The sequence below is a fragment of the Cervus elaphus genome, chromosome 19 (assembly GCF_910594005.1).
Source record: "Cervus elaphus chromosome 19, mCerEla1.1, whole genome shotgun sequence".
Classification (NCBI taxonomy): domain Eukaryota; kingdom Metazoa; phylum Chordata; class Mammalia; order Artiodactyla; family Cervidae; genus Cervus; species Cervus elaphus.
The window spans coordinates 3,912,783-3,924,427 of record NC_057833.1 but is presented as its reverse complement, the minus strand read 5'-3'; the positions used below and the strand labels follow the sequence as shown (position 1 = coordinate 3,924,427).

The 11,645-nt window shown below is 39.8% G+C and overlaps 1 protein-coding gene across 2 annotated transcripts in view; it reads right to left on the bottom strand.

Annotated features, from left to right (window-relative positions):
- Positions 1–1,084: 1,084 nt before the first annotated feature.
- Positions 1,085–11,645, bottom strand: part of RNF13 (ring finger protein 13) — a 111,842-nt gene continuing 101,281 nt past the window's right edge. For both annotated transcript variants that reach the window (XM_043873563.1, XM_043873564.1), the window contains 2 exons: positions 2,829–2,909; positions 1,085–2,458 (listed from right to left, as the gene is read on the bottom strand). In XM_043873563.1, coding sequence (XP_043729498.1) covers positions 2,094–2,458; positions 2,829–2,909 — 446 coding nt within the window. In that variant the 3' untranslated portion in view covers positions 1,085–2,093. The remainder of the gene's footprint in view (positions 2,459–2,828; positions 2,910–11,645) is intronic.

Genomic DNA, 11,645 nt, shown 5'->3' with positions numbered 1-11,645 from the left:
TTTCTAGGTAACTATACTTTTTATAATCAGAAAATTTTTAAATTAGATACTTTTTTAGTGGAAATGGGATTTTAATTTTATTCAGTTGCCTTTTAAACAAAGCTGTGTAATTATACCCATAGAGAAATTATGAAAGATTTCAAGTGACTATTAGAACTAGTAACAATCCTAGATAGTGCTGTTAAGTATATATATATTTAACAACTGAGAGTTTATAGAGTTTCAAAAGAAAATGACTTTTGCCTCAGAAAAATTCCTAACTTAAATTTGAAGGAACCAAGTCCTTGATTTGAATTGTGGATTAAAGACTGAGGGAATATAATATCTAATACACTTAACAGTGATTAACTTTTTCCCTTTAAAAAATTATATTTTAGGTATGTTCTTCTTATTCAGTAATTATAAAAACTATTACATTGATGTGCTAGACAGTGAGCTCAGTGTTTGGACCGCGCACCCTGCCTCAGGATAAATGAATTATACAGATGAGCAGACAGGGTCAGAAAAGTTAGATCAAACAGGTGTGCCAAATTCCATAGCACTGTTTTAACTACCACAGGAAACTGATAATTCTGTTTCTCAGCTCTTGTTTTGAGTTCTGTGGGGAGGGGGTGGGAGAATAATGAAGAATTCAATTTTTTATTTTCCTAAGTGGAAATACTAATTTTTTGTTGTTGCTTATAAGAATTTTTTTAAAGCAGTTCAAAAAGTGAAATTTCCCTCAGTAGTGTTACATTTTTAAAAAATGTATTACATTTTTTTTACAACAGAAGGCTAACTGGTACACTTAACTATTCTCTAACATGCTTCTTCTGTTCACTGTTAACTTCCCACGTCAGTACAGATAAATCGAGTCATTTACCTGCTCGGGGCGTACGGCGGTTTCCTGTAAAGATGTACACTGTTGTTGGAACAGTGTGGTCTGCAGTTTTGGGGGGATTCCCTAATTGCTTGTGAGCAGTTACTTTGTGTAAAATCCTAAGGTAATGAGTGTTTATCTGACCTAAATTACCTTAATCATTACACCTTTAAAACACTCTGCACATAGACAGGTTTAATGTGGGTAATGCTACAGGAGCACAAAGAAAGTGGAAAACGTGTTTATTAACATTCAAACTCCCTTCATACAAGGCCATATAAAAGTTCTTAGCATTTTGATTATATATATAAGCCTATATTTTCTACATAGTTACAGTAATGTGTAATTTAGCTTTTCATAATACATTGTTTAGATACATCGTTAGTTCTGTTAGACGTAAGCAACGTTTTCAAATCCAATGCTTGAACAGTTTCCTCTGTACATAGTTTAGCAGGGCTAATAAGCATAGGATGCTCTTATTAAGAGGTATATGATCTGAATATTAACAATTACTGAAGTTTGGTATTTTTATACAGCATTTTGCTTATGTTTTGATCACCACACAGAATCCTTAAGGATACTGAAATTCAGTAAGTAAAGTCAGAGACGTTGCTTCAGCTGATAAATCAAGTTCATACGTGACACTATAGTATTGAAAACCTTAAAAACAGAAAGAAACCTTTTGCAAACTGCCTGAGTGCTGACTGTTCCTGTCAGGGTGAGACTGCTTGGCAACAGAAAGGAAGCAGCTTTGAGTTTCTCAGTGGTGCTGACGGTTGCCTCTCGCTAATGATGACAATCTGGGCAAACGCCAGAGCAAGCATATCCCAGCCCAGCAGCTCTGGGTGGCTTCATGGAGACGGGCGTCGCCTCACGCTCGGCGGCTGCAGCACTGACCCTGCGTGTGAAAACGTGGGACGTGTGCGTCCTGTGGTCTAGGTCTTAACTGCAAGCTATGCTGAGGGATTTTTTTAATGTTTTGGCTACATTTCATTCCAAAAGAGTCGATTTGATGCTTGAGTTACAGCACCAGTCTATTATTAGTGAAATGAAGTACACTCCTGCAGATAAAATACCAGATCAAAAAAACCTGTTTCAGTAATCTTGATTAACCTGTAGAATAAAAAATAAATTATCTCTACAGAAATCTCTGAAGGGAGCAAAAAAAAAAAAAAATCAAACTATATGCCTAAAGAAACATTTTAAAAGGAAATAACCCAGCATCCTCTGGAGGTCAGACAGTATTTGCCAGGTTGTAATCCCGGTCGCCATTAGGCTGCAGCTGGACCACAACACTGTGTTCGTTCACTTCGTTTTCTGCGTCACTGCTCTCGGGGTCTTCGTTGTCGTCCTCCTCGTAGTCTGAAGACTCTGTCATGTTCTGATGTGAGCGGGACTCCGACAAGGCCCCGAATGACTGAGTGCTGGCGGAAGCCACAGGCCTGAGTAAAGGGGTGTGTTCCGACACTTCATTTTCTTCTTGACTGCTATCCGTGTCAGAGTCTGAATCGCCTTGAGAAGGAACGACTTTTTGCTTGCAGACTGGACAGGTTTTTTTGGTCTTAGTTAGCCAAGGATCTACACACTTGCAGTGATAAGCTGTTGAAGCAAAATACACATCTTTTAGATAGTACACTGTTGTTGAGAACATACTCTGCCATGGTTATTCATGTTCTCATCCGTATGCATCATAGAGGGGCGAGACAAAAGCTTGTGAATTTTTATAAATCCTCCTCCTCCAATGAGATCACTGGTTAGTACAGGGCCTGGCTTATGATGTGCTACTAACTTTTTTCCCCCCCCATTTATTTTTATTAGTTGGAGGCTAATTACTTTACAATATTGTAGTGGTTTTTGTCATACATTGACATGAACCAGCCATGGATTTACATGTATTCCTACTATTTTCTAATACTGAACCCAAGTATAAATTACGTATAAATTCAAAGCAGTATGTAATTATTCATACCATGGGAACAGGGAAGGATTCTGAGTTTGTCTCCATCTTCATATTCATCCAAACAAATGGCACATACATCATATTCATCTCCTATGATAGAAATAGTAAAGTTAATTAAAAGATCCCTTTTGAATTCCTTACTGTTGAATTTACAACCTTTATTTTTAAAAAAGACAAAGTCATTGCCTATCTCACACACAGGGCAACCACATCAGGAAGCATGTCAGGATAAAGCCATTGTCTGGATAGATAGGTGGGAAGAACATTAACATACAGAAAAGAATAATAGTTCCAATTGAAAGAATCCGTTTAACATCTGTAGTCATTTACGCACATTCAGGAGAAGTCCTAAATAGAAAGTTTTAATGAAAATTTTTGTTCAGTATCTTGAATGTGGTTTTTGTAGTATCACTTACCTAATACATTCTGTAACAAATACAGGGTTCTATTACAACCTCCTGTTTGAGATTTAGTGAGACTGATTTTACCTATCTCAAACTATTAAAATACTAAAGGACTCCAACATATCTATAAGAATCTGTAATTACACAGTTGATCCATTTACCTGGGCTTTGAGGACAGTTCCAATATATTAAGGAATTCAATCATGCTGATTTCTCAAACAAACTTTCAGTCTTACGACTTTGTGAAAATGCCCATTAAAGACAGATTCAGTTAATGTAACTGAACAGGACTGAACCAGTCCAGAGCCGTACCACAGATCTCAGCCTCGTTCTACTGAGGTAGAAAGGTTATCCTGCACTATCCAGGCGGGCCCAACGTACACAGGGGCCCCTAAAAGTGAGAGGCGGAGGCTTTTCTTTCTCAGAGTCAGAAGGGGGAGACGTGACTATGTCAGAGATACAATATTACTGGCTTTGAAGACAGAAGGGAAGGAGGGTCATAAGCCAAAGAACATGGTGGCCTCTAGAAGCTGGAAAAGGCAAAGAAATGGATTCCCCCTAGAGCCGTCAGAAAAGAATGTGTGATTTTAGCTCAGTGAGGCCTGTCAGACTTCAAAACTAAAATAATAAATTTGTGTTGTTTTAAGCCACTAAGTTTGTGGCTTTAAATTTGTCACCACAGCAATAAGAAATGTGTATAAGTAGTATTAGGGTTAGCCTGCAAGTGAAAGTTGCTCAGTCATGTCCAACTCTTTGCAACCCCATGGACTATACAGTCCATGGAATTCTCCAGGCCAGAGTACTGGAGTGGGTAGCCTTTCCCTTCTCCAGCAGATCTTCCCGACCCAGGGTTTCCTGCATTGAAGGCGGATTCTTTACCAGCTGAGCTTATCAGGGGGTTAGGCCGCTGCTGCTGAGTCGCTTCAGTCGTGTCCGACCCTGTGTGACCCCATAGACGGCAGCCCACCAGGCTCCCCCGTCCCTGGGATTCTCCAGGCAAGAACACTGGAGTGGGTTGCCATTTCCTTCTCCAGTGCGTGAAAGTGAAAGTGAAGTTGCTCAGTCGTGTCTGACTCTCCGTGACCCCACGGACTGCAGCCCACCAGGCTCCTCTGTCCATGGGATTTCCCAAGCAAGAGTAATGGACTGGGGTGCCATTGCCTTCTCTGGGGGGTTAGGCTAGACATACGGAATTGATGCTTTCAAGTGTTTCAAGTGATAGATTTATATTGATCTCCCATATTTTCTAGGTACAGCACTTAGTTTGATGATAACTGGTCAACATTCAAAGGTGTAATTTGTGATCGTGGACCAGAAGGGGGCCTAGTGTTCTGTAGAGAAGTAACCCCCATGGTGTGTGTGATGGAAGGGTAAAGCACACCCTGACTCTTTTATTACGTACGCAACCATGTGCAAGATGCCATCTTTATGTTTCAGTACTCTCAAAGGCAAAACAAAAAGATTAATATACTATGATTTTGGATTGTTGTGGATTAAAAGAGAATGCAAGTAGAGTGTCTGGCACAAATAGTACTACTTAGCCAGTCTCCACCTGATAAAAGTGACCTGGTAGGCATGCTGGCTTATGAAGGCCGAGGCTAGGAATCTGCTCTCTGCTATCCCCACGTGATTCTGTTAGTAGCAGAGCTAGTGGCAATGGTTAATGAACCTGTTGGCTCTACTTGGGGTAATTATGTAATTTAAGTATTCAGTAGCCCTTGAGCTGTGAGTGTACATGACTTCCAGTTTTAAAGTTAAAGATAAAGGCGTTTACATATTTTTGAAATACTTTTCAACCTTAGCAGATTTTAAAAATTAACCAATTTGCCCAGTGATTCTGGTAGCGTAAAGGGGCTGAAACAAGTGCTAACAGATGTTGGTCTCGTTATTGTCAGCACCATGCTAGAGAGTTCTGTTGCTATAAACCAGTGGTTCTCAGCCAGGGGACGATTCTGCTCCCCCGCCCCTCGGGATACTCGGTGACCCCTGGAGACCTCTTTGGTGTCCACACTGGGAGCTGGCACTGCTGTTATCTAGCGGACCAGGGAGGCTATGAAACCCTATAAAGCTGTGGTGAAAGTGGGCGTCAGTCGCCCAGTCGTGTCCGACTCTCTGCGACCCCACGGACTGTAGCCCACCAGCCCCTCTGTCCATGGGATTCTCCAGGCAAGAGTCCTGGAGTTAGGTTGCCATTTCCTGCTCCAGGGGATCTCCCCGACCCAGGGACTGAACCTGGGTCTCCTGCACTGCAGGCAGATTTTTTACTGTCTGAGCCACCGGGGAAGCCCATAATGCTCTAGACAGCCCCTCAAAGAATTTTCCCATAGAAAATACCAATAGTGAGAAGGCCGAGAGAGCCTGATATAAACACCCCTCCAGGCTTTGTCAAAGACTGCTAATCCACTGGTGGAGAGGTGTTCAGAAGCTGCAGGAGGGGTGAGGTTCATGTCTGTTACGTGTGACCATATGGAAACACTTCTATCTGGATTGTTATATTATTGTTATTTAAATGTTTCAGAAAATTTTCAAGAAGACAGTTAAAATCTCATCAATCTAGGACCATTATAATACATAAGTGGACAAAACTTTGATTTTCCCCTCTAAACCTGTTTCTGCCTAGTTTTTCCCCCAAACCTTGGGTCATCAGATACAGCAAGGGCACTGACCTGTCAGGACAGAAAACACACATCACGTAAGGCAGCCACTGCAGCAGCATACACTGATCATCAGGCCTGGGCATGGCCTTGATGCCTCTTTCCCTTAAAGCTTAGATTCAACACCACCAAGTCCTATACACTTTTTTCTGTAAAACATCCTCAGTTGGTCTCTCTGATTCCTCAATTACACTAATCCATTAGCCTTCATTACTAGAAGAGCCTCTTCTTTTCCTGTTATATGGTTTTTCTCCATAGCAGCCAAAGTGATATTTTAAAAACATAAACAGTCCCCCATCTCACTTAGAATAGAATCTGAGCTCTTTGTCACGGCCTTCATATAGCTGAATACGATCTGATACACAGATTGGTCCTCTCACATCACTATCCCCTTTCATTCACACTTCAGTCACACTGGCCTTCTGTCAGTCTTGAACAAAGTAATGTAAAAGTCAGGTTGGCACCTGCATTTAGCCATGTTATGGCAAAAAATTTAGACACAAAACTAGTTATAGGAAGAGAAATCGCTATTTTTGAAGATAACTTAAAAATGAACTAGTTGTCGACAAAATGAAAAGACAACTACTGAATGTGAGAAAATACTTGGAAATGATTTGACTGACAAGGGGTTGATATCCAAAATACATAAACAGCTCACATCAAAACAACATAAGACCTAAACAGATATTTTTCCAAAAAAGACATACAGGTGATCAACATCACTTAACATCAGGGAAATTCACACAGGTGATCAACATCACTGAAGTCAGAGAAATTCAAATGATCACAATAAGATATCACTTCACAGCTTTCAGAATGGCTATCATCAAGAAGACCAAAAATACTGGCAAGGATGGGGAGAAAAGGGAACCCTTGCACACTGCTGGTGTGAATGTAAGCTGGTACAGCCACTGTGGAAGACAGTATAGAGATTCCTCAACAAACTAAAAACAGACCTACCATATGATCCAGCAGTATTCCACTCCTGGGTATACATCCAAAGAAAACAACATTAATTCGAAAAGGCAGCACACCCCATGTTCACAGCAGCATTATTTACAATAGCCAAGATAAGGAAGCAACTGGTCCATCAACAGATCAATGGGTAAAGACGATGTAGTATATATATTCCATTATGTGTGTATATATTCCATAGTGTGTATATGTATATACACACACACATACACAATGACCTACCACTCAGTTATAAAAAGAATGAAATTTTGCCATTTGCAACAACATGGATGGACTTGGAGGATATTCTGCTCAGTGAACTAAGAGAAAGACATACTGTGTGATATACTTGTACACAGAATCTAAAAAATAAACATAAACATAACAAGAAACAGAGTCATGGATATACAGAACAAACTAATGGTTATCAGTGGGGAGAGGGAAGGGCAGGGGTGAAAGGGGTGGAGGATGAAGATGTACAAACCACTGGGTATAAAATAAATAAGCTACAAGAATATACTGCATAGCACAGAGGATATAGCCAGTATTTTAAAATAACTATAAATGGAGTATAACCTTTAAAAAATGAGAATCACTATACTTTACACCTGACAATTATATAATACTATAAATCAAACATACCTCAATCAAAAAATAAGTTTACTTGAAATAATCTAATCATAGTATATATAAAAATTGATGCAAACCTTAACTGTTCGATTTTATAACAAACTAGTCCACCTTTTTTTTTGTTGTCGTTTTTTTTTTTTTTACTAGTCCACCTTAAATCAACTAGAATAGGTTTCCTCAAAGTGAAAGAGAATGAACATTCAGGGCTGAACACATACCATTTTCATGAGAAAAGAATATGTATTTTAAATAATGTGTCCAGGGGAGAGATAGCATTGAATCCATGAGCTTCAAAGCAAAAATTACTGTTCTTATAAAGAAAATGCCTTGCCACTCATTCCCTGCTTTGCCAGTAAAGAAAACAATGACAGCTCTTTCTAGCAAATTTAAATAAATAAATCTTATCTTTTGTTTTCCCCTCCACCATACCTGTTCCTAAGAAATGTGAACAGAAGACAAACTGGATAAAATATTTCATAAGCCAGATTTCCTTAAGAATTGTTCCTGATTATATTTAAACCCCGAGCAAGGGAACAAATATTTACTTTTAAGGTTGGATTAAAGACAGGTAGGGCTTCCCAGTTAGTTCAGCTGGTGAAGAATCCACCTGCAGCGCAGGAGACCCCAGTTCAGTCCCCAGGTTGGGAAGATCGCCTGGAGAAAGGACAGGCTGCCCACTCCAGTATTCCTGGCTGGAGAATTCCATGGACAGAGGAGTCTGGCAGGCTACAGTCCATGGGTTGCAGAGTCAGACCGACTGAGTGATTTCACTTCAAAGGCAGTTAAACAGAGTAATAAAAAATGAGGATGTCTTCATAAACAGATATAAAAAAAATTAAAAAAATACTGCCCCATTGTTTTGTGATCTGCTATAAAATGTCACACTGCATTTTTTCAATCTCTGAAATAAAATCTTCGTCCTTCTAAACATGATTAGAAATTTCAATGATTAAGCTATAAAGGAAAAATGTTGGTAACTTAAAACTTCAAATATAAAACCCACTTTTTCATCCTTTACATCTCAGAGATTTTCCTCCTCCACACACTTTCCTCCCTACTGTGGGGTAGGGAGACAGCTCCCATGGAGACTGCCTTAAATGCTTAGTTGAGAGACTATTAAGGGAAAACATGAGGATTTTTCATTTGCTATGAAACATGGTATGTGGTAACCAGTCTTTATGGTTCTAGAAAATGCATCAATTGATGCAGGCAACTCAGGAAACCACAATGTCAATTGAAGAGGTATTTTTGAGGACAACAGTGAACAATGAAATTTATAAGGAAGTTGGCTGCTTCAAAAGCTAGAAAATAACTAATAAAAGGCTGTTATTATTTTGTGTGTGCTGGTGATGGTGTAGTTGCTAAGTCGTGTTCAACTCTTGGCAACTCCATGGACTGTAGCCCGCCAGGCTCCTCTGTCCTCGGGATTTTCCAGGCAAGAGTACTGGAGTGGGTTGCCATGTCCCCTCCAGGGGATCTTCCCCACCCAGGAACTGAACCTGGGTTTACTGCATTGCAGGTGGACTCGTCACCAACTGAGCCACCAGGGAAGCCCTCACATGTGCTAGAAATAGCTAAATCAATATTTTAAACATTTAAATGTTACTCAGCATAAACATTTCTGAACAAGTGACAAAGATGAAGAACACGAAGACAGGAAGATTTAAGATGATCTTGTCCCCACAATACCGTAAATGTGTAAGAGTGCTGACCAACCTTTATAGACATTTTACCTATGCCACAGCCTCAAGCTGCTAATTTCTGTGGGTTTGATTCTGTGGGTGCCTATGAAATACTTCCAAATGCCAAATTCTTTGTTTGTTGGCAAATATTTCCTAAATGTTAGATTCCCCGAACATAAACATGAACAGTTCATTTCAGCCGCTCAGTCGTGTCTGACTCTTTGCAACCCCATGGACTGCAGCATGCCAGGCTTTCCTGTCCATCACCAACTCTCAGAGCGTGCTCAAACTCATGTCCATCGAGAGGGTGATGCCATTCAACCTTCTCATTTTCTGTCATCCCCTTCTCCTCCTGCTTTCAATCTTTCCCAACACTGTAATCTTTCTCAATGAGTGAGTTCTTCGAATCAGGTGACCAAAGTATTGGAGCTTCAGCATCAGTCCTTCCAATGAATACTCGAGACTGATTTCCTTTAAGATTGACTGGTTGGCTCTCCTTGCAGTCCAAGGGACTCTCAGGAGTCTTCTCCAACACCACAGTTCAAAAGCGTCAATTACTCTGCGTTCAGCTTTATTTATAGTCCAACTCTCACATCCATACATGACCACTGGAAAAACCATAGCCTTGACTAGATGGACCTTTGTTGACAAAGTAATGTCTCTGCTTTTTAATATGCTATCTAGGCTGGTCATAACTTTCCTTCCAATGAGTAAGCGTCTTTTAATTTCATGGCTGCAATCACCATCTGCAGTGATTTTGGAGCCCAGAAAAATAAAGTCAGCCACTGTTTCCACTGTTTCCCCATCTATTTGCCATGAAGTGATGGGACCAGATGCCATGATATTAGTTTTCTGAATGTTGAGCTTTAAGCCAACTTTTTCACTCTCCTCAAGGAATTAAATGAAAAATTTGAGCAGCCTCAGGTATACCTGAAGCTTAAAGTGGAGGAAGCAACAGGACACACTATTTTTGCTTAAAGCAGAATTCCTTCCAGATGACTTCTGCCTGCTGACCGGATTGAGCTAGTTTTTATTACAACTCTCAGTGTAGTAAAAATGACTATAGAAAAATCATAAATAAAATTTCCTCCTAAAAAGTATGTACAAGTTTGGTAAGAAAACACAGATCCCAAAAGAAATGTGAGCAAAAGACAAGACAGGTTATAAAGGCAGAAATATAAATAGGTAATCTACTTTGTTAATGGAGAATATGATAAAATGAGTATGCTGGTAGACTTGAACAATTAGGAAATTAGGTTTTTCTTAAAAATGTTCTGTCTGTTTGACATAGTGAATTGAGTTGGTGAGGGTAAGTACAGCTAGGGGCTGGGGGAAGACTAGAGATGGGAGAAGAGGTGGATTAAAGCTAGAAGGCAGTTTATTTCATTTTGAAGTGGTAGTGATTGAAAAGGAAAGACAGGCTTGGGTAGTATTTATAATCGTAATGTTTGTAGTCAAAAGCCTGCTCCTTACCTAGCTATGCACACTCAGGTAATTACTTGACACTTCTGAGTCTCATTTTCTTTTTCTATTAAATTGTCATGACAATACTTTTCTAATTGTGCTGCTGAGAACTAAATGAGACCACTGTGCAAGGTGCATGGTTTGCTTTTATGCTATATAATAGGTGTATTATATGCTTATAAGATTAAAATAGAAAATTATCAATATTTTAATTGGGTGCAGTGTCCATCCCAATCCAATTTAATACTGCCTAACTCATTTGGTATAAATGACACTGACTTCTTCAGTGAGAAGTTAGTTAATAGGCTGAAGGTATGGTTGTCTATAGCAATCACATCTACAGGCAAATGATAAAGGTCAACAGTGCCATGATATAAATCAACCTGACCAACTCTCTCAATCCCCTTCAGTCTGTGTCAAGACTACAGTGCAGACCTTGGGCCTAAAATAATAAAACAGTTCATTTTCAAGTAACTCAGGAAAACAGTGATCACTGATCTATGTAATGGCCACAGCCATTACAGTAGCTTCTACCTGACTGGGAACCTCATTATTTCACTGCTTTGTGGCCATTATAGAAAGTATTCGAGGAATTGAGGATATTCCCTTTTGAGATTTGTTTTTTAAGAGTAAATTCAGAGCACTTTCCTTTAAAATACTTCAACAAGGAAAACATACCTACCACCATTGTTTGGACTGAACTCTGGTTGTAGATTCTTAACTTATGAGGATACAGACTGTGTCTTTTCCTCACCCTACATGCAGAGTAATATATGCCACAGAGCTTTTGTTCATGTCAAGAGGGATGGTTAACAAGCATCCATCTCTCCCCTGGACCTGCCGCACACCTGCTTCCCTGCTAACCTCTAGTCTGTTCCCCGTTCACCAGTGTGAGGATTCCTTTTCCACAGTAATCTTAGCATGGCGTTCTTCTGCTCGAAACCCACCCAGGTTTTACCACAACACAATAAAATCACAAGTCCTTCACTATGGTGGGACCTGGCTCCCCATGCATCTCTCTGATCTCATCTCTAACCA